The sequence below is a fragment of the Natator depressus genome, chromosome 6 (genome assembly GCF_965152275.1).
Source record: "Natator depressus isolate rNatDep1 chromosome 6, rNatDep2.hap1, whole genome shotgun sequence".
In the NCBI taxonomy this organism is placed as follows: Eukaryota; Metazoa; Chordata; order Testudines; family Cheloniidae; genus Natator; species Natator depressus.
The window spans coordinates 89,750,094-89,768,048 of record NC_134239.1 but is presented as its reverse complement, the minus strand read 5'-3'; the positions used below and the strand labels follow the sequence as shown (position 1 = coordinate 89,768,048).

General features: G+C 45.8%; 1 protein-coding gene across 7 annotated transcripts in view; it reads right to left on the bottom strand.

The window, feature by feature from the left end:
- Window positions 1-17,955, bottom strand: part of TTLL5 (tubulin tyrosine ligase like 5) — a 213,984-nt gene that overhangs the window by 153,088 nt on the left and 42,941 nt on the right. For 5 of the 7 annotated variants that reach the window (XR_012639975.1, XM_074955972.1, XM_074955974.1 and 2 more), the window contains exons 13-14: window positions 12,234-12,315; window positions 4,475-4,536 (exon numbers count right to left, since the gene is read on the bottom strand). The exons of the other annotated variants lie outside the window; for them this stretch is intronic. Coding sequence is in view for 4 of the 5 variants with exons in the window: in XM_074955972.1 (XP_074812073.1) it covers window positions 4,475-4,536; window positions 12,234-12,315 (144 nt within the window). In the remaining variant the exon portion in view is untranslated. The remainder of the gene's footprint in view (window positions 1-4,474; window positions 4,537-12,233; window positions 12,316-17,955) is intronic. 7 annotated transcript variants of the gene reach the window in all.

The following is a 17,955-nucleotide window of genomic DNA, read 5'->3' as shown; positions in this document are numbered from 1 at the left end:
CAGGAACACCAAAAGGGTACTCTGCATGGCTGACTGCACTGCTTTGTAAGACCAATCCTTGAAACGACCAATCGAGGTACAGAAATACTAAAATTGCCTCTCGACAAAGCTAAGTGGCCACTGCAAATACTTTTGAAAAACACTCTTGGAGCTGAGGAGCATCTAGTATTGAAAATTATCCTGGCCTAAATCAAAAACAGGTATCTTCTGTGAGATGGATGTATCACTTTATGGAAGTAAGTGTCTTGTAAATCGATGGCTGAAAACCAACCCCCTGAATTTAGTGAAGGAATTATAGCTGTCAGAGTTACCATCCTGAACTTCTGAGACTTCACAAATTTGTTTAGTAGCCTTAAATCTAAAAATCAGTCTCCACTCTCCAATTTTCTTTAGTATAGGAAAAGTAGCTTGAGGAGAAACCCTTTCCCTTATTTTGAGCATGAACAGGCTCTATCACTCCTAAATGAAGAAGTGAGTTTATCTCCTGTCTCACTAAGAACTTATGACAGGGGTCCCTGAAAAGGGATGGGTAAGGGGGGGGGGGAGTGGAAAGGAGGGAGGGAGGGAGGAAGGAAAAAGGGAATGGTGTAGCCCAATTTACAACCTCCAAGACCCATTTTTCTGTGATAATCTGTTCCCATGCATGTTGAAAATGGGTAAATCAGGGTCCAAATGGGGGAGGTGGGCAAATTGTTGCAGATGTGAACTAAAGAAGGGGATGAGTCAAACCCTTGACCAATCCATCAAATTGGTGTTTTGATTCTGGTTGAGTACCTGGGCAACACAGATGACTAATTCTTTTCCTCTAATCTATATTTCTTCCTGGTGGGCCCAATGTGTCTTTGGAACCACAAAATTGGATTGGCCAGTATCTCTGGGTGCTTTGTGACCTACTAGGTTCTCTTTTGTTCATAGGGGTATACACTCAGAGATCGTAATTTGGCTCTGGAGTCTTTCAAAGTGTTCAGGGACTTCTGTGTTTTCTGAAAACAAACTTCAGACCATCGAAGGGGAGGTCCTCTACAATTCTCTGGACTTCTCAGGGAAAGCTGGACAGTTGGACCCAGGATGCCCTGCGCATAGCTACCACCATAGAGATGGAATGTGCCATGGTGTCTACCACATCTCAGGACTCTTGAAGGGTGTCTTGACCAGTAATTGTCCCTTAGCAGTGATGGTCTGAAATCACTCTCCTTGGTCTGGTGGAAGGTGCTCAATAAAAGCAGTAAATTTCCTATAGTTTGTGTAATATTTTGCCATGAAAGCCCAGTAATTCTCAATCTGAAATTGCAGGGTCACAGATGAGTAGGACTTCCAGGTAGTTCTGGTCTGTCATACAGGATTGATTTGGTATGGTGGTGTTTTCCCCACTCATTCACCACATCAGAATTGGGTTGGGGGTGGGAGAATAAAAATGTGGAGTCCTTGGTGGGGATATACCTTTTTTTTTTATTTGCCCATTGGCAAGATGGTACTGTTGCTGGAGTCTGCCAAACCATCTTCACCAGACCCAAAAGTGCCTCATTAATAGGTAGTGAAAATCTGGTTGGTGTTGCTGACTGCAGAATGTCCATCAACTTGTGTTGTAATTCTTTGACCTCTTCAAGTGGTATCGGGAGAGCGTCTGCCACCCGTTTTATGAGGTCCTGAAATTGCTGGCTATCATCAGCCACAGATGGTGATGAGGCATAACCACCTCATCCGGAGACAAGGAGATGGTGATTTGAGGGGTACCCTTCTCGTCTGCCCTAGCTTCCTGTTCTCTGAATGTCTCCTCCTGTTGAGGAAGGGGCTGGGGTAGAGGTAAATGTATCTCTCTTGTCCCAGTGAGCAAGACCCAATATCTTGGGAAATTGTCATCAGTATGCCACCCAGGGGTCCCATTATGGTCATTGAGGGGGTCCATATAGGAGAGGGGTGGCATCCAAGGCTGTTCCCACCACCCATGATGTCTTTCCAAAAATTCCTCTCTCCGAGAGTGTCGAAGAGTGGGTTCCTATGCAGACAGATAGGAGAGCGCTGCACTCAGAGACAAGAGACTGAAAAGGTCTCCATCATCATCCTCGACATCATCCAGTGGAGGACCCCAGCAGTAAAAGGTGGTGAATCAGGCAGTATTGAAGATAGACAGGAGTCCGTTGACTGAATGGGTCTTGATTACAAGAGGCACTCAGTTCCCATGAGCACTGGAGACTCCTGTTCACCTGACACTGATAAATCATCCTTCAAGTACCAAAATGTTTGTGGTACCAAATGGAGAGACAGTACCAATATGATAGTGTTTGTGTCTGTAGAGATAGATGGTACTGAAGATTTAGAGTGCTCTGAGGTGAGTGCCAATGGAGTTAGACACTTAGGCTTGCTCAGTACAGAGGACCCCATTGGGGAAGGTGCTGACAGTAAAGCTGTGCGTCCATCAATACTGGCCTGGAGGAATGGTTCTCCTTGCCCTCTTGTCTGAACAGTACTGATGCTTGGTCAGAGCAGTGTTTGCTCTTGGAAGAGATTCAGGGCTATCCAGCCCTGCTGCTACCAAAAGAGTCCTTTGCCTTTACAGTACTAAGCCAAGAAGCTGAAGTTTTTGAAACAGTTGAACAACTGGGAGACAGAAGTCTTTTAGGAACAGGCTCCTTAAGGAGGAAGTTGAAGCTCCTCTTCCTGGAACCCTTCCAGGAAGTCTCTGGAGTCTTCCCCTTTTGGGGGAACAGCTGAACCAATATCAAAGGGGCGCTGGATCTGCCCAGAGACTGGTGTACAGGCGGAAGGGGGTGTTTCCTGATCTGGCTCTGAAGCAGGGCAAAGGGAAAACTAATCATTAGTAGCCTCAACTTAATTTCCCGGTTCTTGCTTGCTCTGAATTTAAGGATCAGACAGAAGTTATGCTTCTGAGGGACGTGCAAATCTCCAATGCAGCAAAAGCATTTGGAGTGGTTGTTGCTAATCAAAATGGCCTCCCAGCAAGCGATGCAACATTTGAACCCTAGTGAGCTGGCCATGCCTTTCTCAAGACAGACAAACCTTCCCAGAGGGAGGGGACAGGAACAGAAACTAATCCTCTCAACTACTAAACTAACTAGCAAACTATCTAAAAACTAAACTCACTACTAGGAGGAAAAACAAATTTTTTAGTTGAAGCACATTCAAGGCAGACATGCTAAAGCTCCATCTCAGGCTGAGACAGTTAAGAAGAAACTGAGGGCAGTTCATCCATGAACCCCTACATAGCATTGGTTTGGGGCATGAGGGTGTGTAGGGCACATGCATGGGTCGAACCAATGCTGCTAATGAACATTTCCAGTTGAAGGTATGTGGGATGCATGCACACCTGAAGTGGAGCACCTATAGGGACGCTATTCCATAAACCACCTTTAATTTCTGGGAGAGTTGGCCAGCCCCTGAAACACAACCTAGCATTCCTACCAACATTTTTATCAACCACGAACCCAGGGGTGTGTTTTTCCCCGAACAAGGCCCAAGAAGTCTTTTCTCCTCAGTATGCCTTGTTTTATTTAACTCTCAAGTCCTCCCCTCTTCCCCCATGGCATAATATTTCTGGCTGAGAACCAGAAAGGATGCCCTTAAAAAGCCAGCATTTAAAAAGAAGGGTTGCTAAAAAACACAGACGAGTGCCCTCTTCCATTCAGTGGCTAAGCATGCTGCATTGGTGACATTTTTCTACCTCTTTTTGGGCCCAAAAAGTAAGACACCAAAAACTGAACCAACACCTCTCAACGAGTAATGTAAAATATTAGCCGTAGGGTGCTCTGCTAGCTAAACACTGCTATACATTACAATCATGCAGTTTTTCACACCCACAATTCCACATTTGTACAGTCTAATCACAACTTACTAACACTGCCTTCACTTTGGAGCACTCAACCCTACAAACATTTTTTCATTGTTCTTTAACTCCCTTGAGTAGGCTGTAAAATTCACTCATTTTGGGGAGTGAAGGAAACAGATAGCTTCACAAACCAAACCAGAGATTTCAACACATTTAGGAGAACGAATTGCTCAGCCAGCACAACAGCAGTCCACTGGGTAGCATCTCTTCTGGTCCCCTTCACATCTAATACATTCACCACCATTCCCACAACTTATTACACCCTGACCCACCACTGAACACTCATCACAACACATCTCCACATACCATCTTGTTCTACAATCCAACACACTAACTCACCTCCTGTCCAAATACATCTGACAATCCAGAACATGTACCCACACACCCTCATAGTATAACTATCCAATACATCATATCCACCCACCTACAATTCCATCCATGCAACTCAAGATACACACCATCCCCATAACTCAATGCACCCACTCTTCTTAACTCAACACCCCCATCCATTATAATATAGACACAAACCTCAAAACCTGACACATCTACCCAAGCCTAATACAATACACCACACAAAACTGCACCTTAACATGCAGTAAAGAGGCATGTTGAAGTTTCTATTGCACTCACCTACAAGGGTAAACATGTCCGAAATCATGCTAGCTTTGATCTTCAGGTCCAAAGGAGCATCACTATCCCCATATGCAACAAGAGACAGGAGGAGTCAGTTATTTGGCAATTCATGGAAAGCATCAATGTCCAACACAGATTCCCTTTCATCATATTCCCAGTGGATCAGTTCTCAGAGATATGGGGAAAGTCTAGTTGATCATCTTTGTATCACAAAAACAGTTGATGAATTATGTCTGCCTCTAAACACTGTATCTGTTCCATTATAATCCTCTCCCACATTCCCTTTGGGCATCATTTGGGGGAGGGCTGTTAGCTCTTCTTGGGAAGAGACTGGCTTTCCATGTATCTCTACAACACATAGCAGAATGGGTGTTATTGCAATACTAATGTTAAGCAGTAACCACCCATCCATATAAAATGACAGATCAATGGATGCTAAGGAGCAGTGAACAAATGATCAGAGAAAGTAAATGGACCCTGCAGGGGTCAGATAGAAGGAGAAATACAAAGCATGTATGTACACAGAGCTTAACTGAAAATCATCTGGAGTGAAAGACAGGCTAAGCCCCTGAGGCCCTGGCAGCCAAGAGTTCTTTACTGTTGGACCATAAGGACACTATGCTCTGCAGTTCTGTGGAAGATGAATGGGGTACAGAGGCTGGCATCAGTGGCAAAGCAGAAGGAGAGACTAGGGTATGCAATAATACTAGGACAGGTATGCAGGCATGTATGTATGTATGTATGGAATGGATCAGAAAAATAATTTCAGTGGCCACAATCTGAATGGACTTAAGACATGGGCAAAATGGGTATTGGGGAGGCTAGAAAGGAGGATGTTCCAGTAACAGATAAACTGTATGGACAACAGTTTATAGCTGTGTGGACAGGAAGGGACATCTCTGATGCATTGTGGATATGGAGACAACTTGTGTGAGAGGAGAAGAAAAATGAGTAGTCAAATAGGACCCTAGGTTATGAGATACATTATTAGCAATAGTAACAAAGAAATAGTCAGAAAGCAAACAGAACCCCAACTGGACTCCTTCAGAATGCCTGCTGCACCCAGGTCACTATGAAAAGGAACAGCAAAGGAGATCCACTCTGTAAGCCTGTCAAGGTTCCTCCCCCACTCTGAACTCTAGGGTACAGATGTGGGGACCTGCATGAAAACCTCCTAAGCTTACTTTTACCAGCTTAGGTTAAAACTTCCCCAAGGTACAAATTAATTTTATCCTTTGCCCTTGGAATATCCACTGCCACCACCAAACTCTAACTGGGTTTACTGGGAAATTTAGTTTGGACACGTCTTTCCCCCCAAAATCCTCCCAACTCTTGCACCCCACTTCCTGGGAAAGGTTTGGTAAAAATCCTCACCAATTTGCATAGGTGACCACAGACCCAAACCCTTGGATCTGAGAACAATGAAAAAGCATTCAGTTTTCTTACAAGAAGACTTTTAATAGAAATAGAAGTAAATAGAAGTAAAGGAATCACCTCTGTAAAATCAGGATGGTAGATACCTTACAGGGTAATTAGATTCAAAACATAGAGAATCCCTCTAGGCAAAACCTTAAGTTACAAAAAAGACACACAGACAGGAATAGTCATTCTATTCAGCACAGTTCTTTTCTCAGCCATTTAAAGAAATCATAATCTAACACGTACCTAGCTAGATTACTTACTAAAAGTTCTAAGACTCCATTCCTGTTCTATCCCCGGCAAAAGTAGCATACCGACAGACACAGACCCTTTGTTTTTCTCCCTCCTCCCAGCTTTTGAAAGTATCTTGTCTCCTCATTGGTCATTTTGGTCAGGTGCCAGCGACGTTACCTTTAGCTTCTTAACCCTTTACAGGTGAGAGGATTTTTCCTCTGGCCAGGAGGGATTTTAAAGGGGTTTACCCTTCCCTTTATATTTATGACACGCCCCCCAAATCTCAGCTAGGGTGAAACGCTGGCTGGGATTTCTTCCTGGAGCTCTAGGAAAAACAGAGTTAATAAGACACATGCATCTCTAAATATACTACCAAGTACATAAAGACTAACAATATTTTCCACATCTCAAGGACGATTTTAACCAGTTGATTCTGGGAAACTTTCACGGGAGAGTGCATCAGCCACTTTGTTAGAAGCTCCTGAGATGTGCTGGATGTCGAAATCAAAATCTTGGAGAGCTAAACTCCACCGAAGAAGTTTGTTATTTTCTTTGACGGTGTGAAGCCACTTCAGTGCAGCATGGTCGGTTTGCAGGTGGAAACGCCGTCCCCAAACATATGGGCGTAGCTTTTCCAGAGCGTAGACAATGGCGTAACATTCTTTTTCACTGACTGACCAATTGCTTTCCCTCTCAGACAGTTTTTTGCTGAGAAACACTACAGGGTGCAATTCTTGATCAGGTCCTTTCTGCATTAAAACTGCTCCCACATCACGCTCGGACGCATCTGTGGTTACTAGGAACGGTTTGTCAAAGTCTGGGGCCCTTAGTACAGGGTCAGACATGAGTGTCGCTTTAAGCTTGTTAAAGGCCTTCTGACACTTTTCGGTCCACTGAACAGCATTTGGCTGTTTCTTTTTGGTTAGGTCTGTCAGTGGGTCGGCAATTTGGCTGTATTGCGGTACAAATCGTCTGTAATAACCAGCCAAGCCTAAGAAGGATTGAACCTGTTTCTCCGACTTTGGGACAGGCCACTTTTGGATAGCATCCACTTTGGCCTGTAGGGGGTTGATAGTTCCTTGACCACCTGGTGTCCAAGGTAAGTCACTCTGTTTAGGCCTATTTGACACTTCTTAGCCTTAACAGTTAGTCCTGTCTCCCTTATGCGCTCAAGGACTTTTTTGTAGATGTTCCAGGTGGTCTGCCCAGGTATCCAAAAATATGGCCACATCGTTAAGGTAGGCGACTGCATATTCTCCTAATCCCGCTAGGAGACCATCTACAAGTCTTTGGAAGGTGGCGGGTGCATTTCGCAGCCCAAAAGGGAGGACATTAAATTCATATAGCCCGAGATGTGTGGTGAAGTCTGACCTTTCCTTGGCAGATTCATCTAGCGGTACCTGCCAGTACCCCTTGGTTAAGTCCAAGGTAGAGATGAACTGGGCCCGTCCCAGTTTCTCTAATAGTTCATCTGTGCATGGCATTGGATAGTTGTCTGGGCGAGTTACAGCATTTAGCTTACGGTAATCCACGCAAAAACGTATTTCCCCATCTGGTTTGGGAACTAGAACCACTGGAGATGCCCATGCACTTCCAGAGGGGCGGATTACACCCATCTGTAACATATCCTGGATCTCCTTTGAAGGAACGCTCTCTGGCATGTTTATCATACCAGGTTTTTTGCTCTTTTTGAGCATCCTGTAAGTTTTCTTTAGCAAGGGCTAAAGAGGTTCGGAGGGTGTTTTGTAGGGTGGTTACAAAGTCCAGAATGTTAATTCCTGGAGAAGGTGTAAATCCCTCCCATTGCTGCTTCACCAACTGTAATGGCCCCTTAACCTCACGGCCATATACAAGTTCAAATGGGGAAAACCCTAAACTGGGATGTGGTACAGCTCTGTAGGCAAAGAGTAACTGCTGCAACACTAGGTCCCAATCATTGGAGTGCTCATTTACAAACTTACGTATCATGGCCCCCAAAGTTCCATTAAACTTCTCCACCATGCCATTTGTTTGATGGTGGTAAGGATTGGCAACCAAGTGATTTACCCCATGAGCTTCCCAGAGGTTTTCCATAGTTCCTGCCAGGAAATTAGTCCCTGCATCTGTGAGGATGTCGGAGGGCCAACCTACCCTGGCAAAAATGTCTGCTCGTGCCTGGCACACACTTTTAGCCCTGGTGTTGCTTAGAGCTACTGCTTCCGGCCATCGGGTGGCAAAATCCATGAAAGTCAGTATGTACTGCTTCCCTCTGGGTGTCTTTTCCGGAAAAGGACCCAGAATATCCACAGCTACTCGCTGAAATGGAACTTCAATGATGGGGAGTGGCTGGAGAGGGGCTTTGACCTGGTCTTGGGGTTTTCCCACTCTTTGGCGTACTTCACAAGACCGGACATAGCTAGAAACATCCTTGCCCATTCCCTCCCAGTGGAATGACCCCCCCCAAACAGTCTTTGGTCCTGTTCACCCCAGCATGGCCACTAGGGTGATCGTGGGCTAAGCTCAAGAGCTTGGCCCGGTATTTAGTTGGAACTACCAACTGTCTCTGAGGATGCCAGTCTTCCTGGTGTCCACCAGAAAGAGTTTCCTTGTATAAAAGTCCTCTTTCTACAACAAACCTGGATCGACTAGAAGAGCTGAGAGGCGGTGGGTTGCTCCGTGCCGCCATCCAAGCTCTCTGGAGGCTTTCATCTGCTTCCTGTTCGGTCTGGAACTGTTCCCTTGATGCTGGAGACATCAGTTCCTCATTGGATTGTGGACCTATGCTTGGTCCCTCTGGAAGCGATGTAGGGGATGGGGCTGTTTCCATTGACTGTGAACCGCTTTCCGCTGGGACACTCTGTTGGGGTTCAGGCTCTGGCTGAGCCTCTTGTGTAGGGTTATTGGCTGCTACCGGTTCAGGTTCGGTGGGGCCCTCTGGTGTTGAGGTTGCAAGTACTGGATTCAGTGCTGGCAACGGGTCTGGTGTTGGTTGTTCGGCTGGTTCCGGTTCTGGGACTGGTTCCGTCTGGGTCTCTGGGACTAGATCCACTACTGCTGTTGCAGACATTGGCCTGGGGTCTGGGTCCATCACCTCTGACTGGGTCCTAATAGAAGTTTCCGGAACAGAGCTAGGCCTCACGGCTTGTTTAGCCTGGCTACGGGTGACCATTCCCACCCTCTTGGCCCGCTTCACATGATTGGCCAAGTCTTCCCCCAACAGCATGGGGATGGGATAATCATCATAGACTGCAAAAGTCCACGTTCCTGACCAGCCCTGGTACTGGACAGGCAACTTGGCTGTAGGCAAATTGAAAGAGTTGGACTTGAAGGGTTGAATCGTCACTTGGATCTCTGGGTTGATTAAATTGGGGTCCACTAAGAAAGCATGGATAGCTGACACTTGTGCTCCGGTGTCCCTCCACGCGGTGACCTTCTTCCCTCCCACACTCACAGTTTCCCTCCGCTCCAAGGGTATCTGGGAGGTATCTGGGCCTGCGGACCTCTGGTGCGATTCCGGTGCAATGAACTGTAATCTGTTGGGGTTCTTGGGGCAGTTGGCCTTTCCATGCCCCAGCTCGTTACATTTAAAACATCGTCCAGCTGACGGGTCACTGGGGCGAGGTGGGTTGCTGGAGAACGGGGTGGTGGGACGATAAGGGGTCTGGAGGGTTCTTTGGGAGGTAGGTGGGGCTTTGGGCGGCCCCCGGTAATAGGGTGTGGTCTGGGGTTGTCCCTTCTGGTCTCCGCTCCAACTGCGACCAGTTTTCTTCTTCTCTGCCTCCTCCACCCATCTGGCTCCAATCTCTCCTGCCTAGATTACAGTTTTGGGCTTCCCATCTAGGATGTATCTTTCTATTTCTTCAGGAACACCCTCTAAGAATTGTTCCATTTGCATTAGGAAGGGCAAATTTACTGGAGATTCAACACTTGCTCCTGATATCCAGGCATCCCAATGTTTCACAATGTGGTAGGCATGTCGGGTAAATGACACATCTGGTTTCCACCTTAGGGCTCTGAACCTCCGACGAGACTGCTCAGGTGTTATCCCCATTCTGACTCTCGCCTTGGATTTAAACAGTTCATACTTGTTCATGTGTTCTTTAGGCATTTCAGCCGCCACCTCAGCTAAGGGTCCACTGAGCTGCGGCCTCAGCTCTACCATGTATTGGTCGGTAGAGATGCTGTACCCAAGGCAGGCCCTTTCGAAGTTTTCTAAGAAGGCCTCAGTATCATCACCTGCCTTGTAGATGGGGAACTTTCTGGGATGGGAAGTGGTACCTGGAGAAGGATTGCTAGGGTTTGTTGGTATATTCTGCTGAGCCTTTACCTTCTCCATCTCCAGTGCATGCTTCCTCTCTTTTTCCTTCTCCTCCTCCACATGTTTCCTCTCTTTGTCCCTTGCCTCCATTTCCCTCCTGTACCTCCTTCTCCAGCCACATGAGTTCTATCTGTCTTTCATGTTCCTTTTGTTTTTCCTCAGCCTGAAATCTGGCTAATTCCATCTTTTGTTGTGCCGTGGATTCTGTCATCCTAACCTCTCTATTTTTAACTAACTTTACACCCGAGGTTTAGAAATAAACAAAATTTGGCTTTAAAATTTTGCTGTGCTGGAATAGGATACCTATCCTCTGATAGTGATTGTCAGCCTACAGAAAAAGACAATTCCCTTTGTCTCTGCTCTGGCCCCAAATCAAAGCAAAAAACCTCCAACTACTTGGAAACCTGCTTACCAGCAGACCAAAGGAAAAAAAAATTCTTTTCAAACATGTGCTCCTTGTAATTAAAAAAAAAAAAATCAAAATCTTAAAAAAAAGCCCCTGCCACTTTTGTCTCCAGGCAAATGGGTAGAACACCCCCCCCCCCCATTTACTTTTAGGGAAAAAAAACTTCTGGTTTACCAAGACTGTGAATTTCCCTGCAGGAGGTTAAGTACCCTGCCTCCAGGCAAAGAAAACCTGCAATTCACGTAGATAATCCCCTTTTGTCTCTGCTCTGGCCCCAAAGCAGAGAAAAAACAAGCTGCTTTCAGTTGGATCTCCTTTCCAGCAGCCCCAAAGGAAAAAAAAAATTCCTTTTTAAAATCTGTATTTCTAGTTCAAAAAAAATCTCAAATTGATCTCAAAATGATTTCAGGTTAATCCCACCACTGCCACCATGTCAAGGTTCCTCCCCCACTCTGAACTCTAGGGTACAGATGTGGGGACCTGCATGAAAACCTCCTAAGCTTACTTTTACCAGCTTAGGTTAAAACTTCCCCAAGGTACAAATTAATTTTATCTTTTGCCCTTGGAATATCCACTGCCACCACCAAACTCTAACTGGGTTTACTGGGAAATTTAGTTTGGACACGTCTTTCCCCCCAAAATCCTCCCAACCCTTGCACCCCACTTCCTGGGAAAGGTTTGGTAAAAATCCTCACCAATTTGCATAGGTGACCACAGACCCAAACCCTTGGATCTGAGAACAATGAAAAAGCATTCAGTTTTCTTACAAGAAGACTTTTAATAGAAATAAAAATAAAATAGAAGTAAAGGAATCACCTCTGTAAAATCAGGATGGTAGATACCTTACAGGGTAATTAGATTCAAAACATAGAGAATCCCTCTAGGCAAAACCTTAAGTTACAAAAAAGACACACAGACAGGAATAGTCATTCTATTCAGCACAGTTCTTTTCTCAGCCATTTAAAGAAATCATAATCTAACACGTACCTAGCTAGATTACTTACTAAAAGTTCTAAGACTCCATTCCTGTTCTATCCCCGGCAAAAGTAGCATACCGACAGACACAGACCCTTTGTTTTTCTCCCTCCTCCCAGCTTTTGAAAGTATCTTGTCTCCTCATTGGTCATTTTGGTCAGGTGCCAGCGACGTTACCTTTAGCTTCTTAACCCTTTACAGGTGAGAGGATTTTTCCTCTGGCCAGGAGGGATTTTTAAGGGGTTTACCCTTCCCTTTATATTTATGACAAAGCCCATTAATAATGGAACAATATACCACGGATTTCACTCAGGCATGCCCGCCCAGGGCATGCACTTGGTGTGCTGCACTTAGTGTGGCCAGAGATTCCACCATCGGTATTGAGGTCCCAGCCCTTCCATTTCTTGAAGCTGGGAATTACTTACCAGGCCAGGGATGGGGATAAGTTCACCTCCAGTAGCCAGGGCTTGAGAGTAGCATCAATAAGGACATCAAAACCATACAGCTCTGAAAACACAAATGGTGTCTCTTTCATATACAATAATGCCCCAGGGAGCCCAGAAAATGCCCAATTTGAGCCTCTGTTGGGGCACTCCTGCCAGCTGACTCATCTGAGGCTTATTGATCCCTCTAGCTCAGATACCCTCTCAGATGGGAGTCTGGCTTCCCTAGAATGGAAGCTAAAGATACTACCAGCTCTGAGGGAGTCCAGAAAACTAGTCCCAAGAAAACCTGGAGAAAGAAGGATGAGAAATGGAGGAGCACAGGCAGGAACAGCAAACAGAAGTAGAAGACAGGAAGAATTAGACACACATGCCTCCCCAAGACCTAGCTGTCCAGACCCTAGCATGTGCAGAATTATCTACATTTTCACACGCAGAGGCATAAAGCAACACAACCAAATCATCCCATCTTCCAACACTTCCACTAACTACACTTTGTTTCCAGGATCCTGTTTAAAACAAAAAATTCACCCTCCTTGCTTCATGTCTTGCCCTAATCTGCCACATGCATCTCCATTCTTTTTACCATCAGAACCTCTCCATCTACCACTAGCTTTCCCTCCGTACTCCCACATAATCCCCAGGTGGGTGCAAGATCCTTTTTCTCTGCAGCTCCTGCCACTTTGACAGCCTCCCAGTAACTTCACTTTACTGATGCTCCACCACTTTGTAAATCACTGTTAAAAAAAGCCTCTCGCCCTACCCTCTAAATTGCTCTCTCACTCAGAATGTATTACATGTGCTAGATGCACTCCTCTCTAATAGGTCAGACTGAAGCCAGCTTCCCATTCCAAGACTGATTTTATTTCATTCTATACAGCACATCCTCTCATTTTGGGACACAACTTACAAGAAAGATGGTATACAAATATGACTGAAATAAGTTGGCACCAAGGCAATTTCCTGGAACAGTACTAAGTGTTGGAGAGAGTTTACATCAGTGCAACTTATGCACATTTTTTTTAAATATTGCAGAACATGGGATTGGCACAGGAGAAGGATTTCCATGGTTTTAGAATTGATCAGTTCCCTAATGCCTGGAATGAGAGCAACAGAATTACTGTACCATGCTGCTCTCCTTGAATTCTGGCCCCAGCGTTTTGTCGCCTGCCTGACATTCATGTCTGGGGAGCGGGACTGTTTGACAAGATCCGCCTTTGCAGGCAGCTGTTCAAGAGCTCCTGCAGCTTGCTATAGTAAGCTGCTGGGGGGACTTGGAGGAGAAGGAAACAGCAGCACAATTTGTGAATGTTGCCTGCATGTTTTTCTGGGCCCTGTAGCCAGACATTGAGTGGGAAGCAAAACAGCACAGAATCAATCAGTTGGTCCAGCCCAAGAAAGTTAGGCTGATCTGCATCAGGGTTTCTTGTTTCCCAGGCTGGGAAGGCTGTGGCAGGGGAGATGGAAGGAGGAAGAGATTGAGAGTGTGAACATTTAAGGCTTTTGAACAAGAAAAAAAAATCTCAAATAGGATAAGCACATTCTTCCAAAAGACAGTCTAGGCCAGAGTGAGGGCCCTGTAGTTCCCAGTGTACAACAAAACCTGAGGGACAGCCAAGCAGCTAGATGGAAAAGATGAGTGGGTCAATAGCAACTGCTGGTCTGCAACCTTCCACCCCCTAAGCCGAGAACTAGAGAATGGCTTTGGTTTAGACTGGACATACTTTCCCCTGCTGCCTGGCTGTTTCTTCCAGTCTCTCCTCCTGCCCTTCACAATACCTTAGCTACCAACTTTACCTTCCATGCTTCTCTCTCCATCATTCTCTCCCACTCTTTTTCCCCTGTTTTCCCATCCTTCCCCCCACCCCCTCAATGTCCCATCCCTCCTTTCCTCCACTGCTATATATAAGTGAAACTAAGAAGACACTTGCTAGTCAGCACCCTGATTGTTCTGCTTGTATAGCATCCCTTTCCCCACCCTTTGTCTTATCTATTAACATACTAAGTTCTCTGGGGCAGGAACCATGTCTTATGTGTTTCTGTACATTGCTGTTGCCGATTTATATGCTGGTCTTACACTTATAGAGAAGATAGGGCACGTGTGCCTAACAGGACCAAGATTGATCCCTTTTACTTTTACAGGGCATGCACTGGACCAAGGAGACAGTACCACAAATGCTTCTACACAGTTCTGCAAGAGAAGAGTGAGCTAGAATGGGGGGCATTGTGATCAGGTGTTTGTTTTCTAAAGGATCTATACACTCTTGTGCTCTCTCTAAGTAAAGAGCAATGGTGTTTTAAAATCCAGTGTCACATCTGTGTGTGTTATATGCTATACCTATCACATTACCCGGAAGAGGTGAACTGTAAATCTAGACCATTCTCACAGCTGGAATTTAAGATATGGGAATATCTGGGGGGTTAGAACTGGTCCCAGGGGCTGGAGAGCTGGACTAAGAAGTCTCAATTGTCAGGGGAAGTACTAGGCAGATGACCCACATCCCATGAATGTGCCTAGAGATCCATTATGGGCAGGGTCTGGACTCCATTCAGACTCTTGATGCTTAAAGCAGCGGTTGTCAGCCAGGAATCTGAGGCCCCTGGGGGGCCGCATGCTGGTTACAGGGGGCCACAGGGCCCTGCAGCTGAAGTGTGGGGACTCCAAGGCCCAACACCCCATGGGGCTGAAACTGGAGCAGAGCCGTGGGGGGCTCTGAGCCCAGATGCCCCTTGTAGGGGTAAAGCCAAGGAGCAGGATTGAAGCCCTCAGTCTAAAGTCCTGATGCCCCTGCAGGGCAGAACCCTGCCCCAGCTCTCTCCTGCCTGGTGGCTGAAGTCCAGAAGCCCTGCATGGCTAAAGCTTCAAGCCCCTCCTGTGGCTGAAGCCAGGAACCTAGAGGCCCCCCGACGGCCCCTGGAGTTTTTATAGCATGCTGGGGGGAGGAGCCTCAGAAAGAAAAAGGTTGAGAACCCCTGGCTTAAGGCACATGGGGATCTGGTGTCTGGATCCCCTCACAGTAGTTTGATGAGAAGTCCAACAGGCAGAGCTCAGTTAAAACTGAGATACTCGGCACAATGGGCATCCTGACACTGGCTGGGAACTACTGCACACAAATCATAGGTAAAAAAAATCCAGCATCCCACATCTCCCAGAACTGTTTCATTAGCCTATGTCGCAATTTAGAGAATGAACGAGGACGATTTCATGCCGAAAAATGCCTCACTCTCACCCCATCTTATCTTCTTCTGCAGGCAAAGATACTGAACTCACATGTAAGCAGCATGAAGAGGGGAAGCCCCTGTGAGAACACCAGAGAGCAAAGGTGTCTCCTCTGCAGCTGTAGCCAGGCAGCCTGGTTGTCACTCCCCATTGTAGAGGGATCAGAGAAAGAGCGCGCGAGCGAGCGCAGACGGATTGAAAGAGGACTGTATTCTAGGATTTTTCCTTAGTTGTGGCAAGGGCAGCATCAGGTCTGTGACAGCCCACCTTGCATCCCTAATGTTGAGGAAATAGGGGGAACTGGCAGATGGGCAACCAGGTTTCCACACCTCAGATCCTTAGCCTACTCCCCTTCTTCAGCTACTATGAACCACAAAAACCTATTTCGTCCTCACACAATTTCAAAGGCTCTAGCAAGCTATCAGAAGGCAGTGTTTGATGCCAAGACTTAGGAACATGAGCTCCCACTCAGCAAAAGGATCGCTGCAACCAGGGCTCCCAAACCCACCCCACCAGAAGGCTCAGGGATATCCCCCTCCCTTACAGGGGAAGAGAAAGCCCTCCTGCATAACTAATAGCAAAGCAACACTTCTCATTCTTTACCAGCCATTCTCATGCAGTCTCTTGGAAGGTGTGAGGTAGCCCTAGGAGTCCAGACACAGCTCAGCTCCCCAGACTCGGCTCTGCAATTCCCATAAGGAAGATGAGGCTTAGTGTTCAACATAGCTAAGCTACTTTGAAGAGGACAGCTACATTTCTTTTCACCCCAAAGAAAGTTCAGAGCTGGCTAACTGCTGCCTCCACCACGCTTCCATTCTCAGCATTCTACAGCATGAGAAAGAGGGGACATCTGTCTATCCAGGTTCTGCTACAACACTAATCTCCCTAACAGCCAGGTGACCCTCAGAATTAAAAACAAACAATATCACACTCTTCTCATGTAGGAGTGAGTCAGTTGATTAGATAGCAGGAGGTGTAACTATGAGGGAAAGCCATACGAAAGCAAAGTTTTAGATTTAGTTCCAAGTTGTGTGAGGTCCAAAGTTGTCACTCTCTTTTGAAAGAATTTCAGACTAGGTCCAGTTCCCATGAAAGTGCACTCACAAGACTCATTATTTCTTAAGTTTAATTGATTCAGTGGAACAGAGTCACTGTGGAAGGTTACAGTAGCAGGAGCGGTGAACTTGCAAGCAGCTAGGATCAATCTTATAGAGGGCTTTAAATATCAGGACAGGGACTCTCATTCACTCAAGAGCCAAAGCAGGGAGAAGAACAACAGGGTGATGGTGCATAACCAAGGCAAGCTGCTGCATTTTATACTAGGTGAAGCTTTTCAGCACGAAGGAAGGATTTATTCCTAGATAATTGTAATAATCAGGTACAGAAGGAGGGACACACCCACACCATATCAAGAGCTGCAACAATAGCGTGGCTGCTTGCAGATATAAGTGGGCATTTTTCTTTCATAATAGTTACTTAGGCCTCCAGTACCACTGAAGAGTCAAAGAACTGACTTAATCCAAGAGCAGACAATGGAGGATGTCAGATATGGTCTTCAAAAGCATTTCCCAATTCCTATCAGCATCACCTCAATCTTGCTTGGGCTCAGCATTAGCCAGCTGTTCTCATCCAGGTGTTAATTTCAGGTAGGCCCTGCAAGTGCTCAGAGATGGTACAGTTTGCATTGTATGTAAAAGAAGTAGAGCTGGGTGCTCTCTGCATACTATGGCACTCCAGTCCATGTTGTCTCCCCAGCTCCCCCAATGCTTCATATAGATGTTGAACAACATGAGGGAGAATACTGAGCTTTGGGAGACTCTACAGGTGAGGAATTTGGAAATTGAGGGATAATTGCTCAAGACAACCATCTGGGGTTGCATCTGAGAAAGACTGAGTCACTTCAGGGCCTTCCCCTTCATCCCTACAGCTTCTTAGTGGCGGTGCAGGAATATTTTTTCATCAAGGGTATCCTTGGCTTCTTGCTGGGGCAGAGTTTTCCAAAAATAATTAAGTTTGAGGGCAGACCATAGGGCTAGTTTCTTCCTGCTGTGAAAGGAGAGCTCTTATTTCTGCTTGGAGAAGAAAGTGGTCTAACTCAATGGTTCTCAACCAGGGACACATGTAGTCCTGGGGGTCCATCAGCTCATCTAGATATTTGCCTAGTTTTACAACAGGCTACATAAAAAGCACTAGCAAAGTCAATACAAACTAAAATTTCATACACAATGACTTGTCTATATTGCTCTATATACTATACAATGAAAAGTATTATTTTTTATATATATTACACACGTTGATTGATTTTATAATTATATGGTAAAAATGAGAGTAAGCAATTTCAGCAATAGTATGCTGTGACACTTTTGTATTTTTAGGTCTGATTTTGTAAGCAAGTCATTTTTAAGTGAGGTGAAATGTGAGGGAACAAGATACAAATCAGACTCTTGAAAGCGGTACAGTAGTCTGGAAAGGCTAAGAGTCACC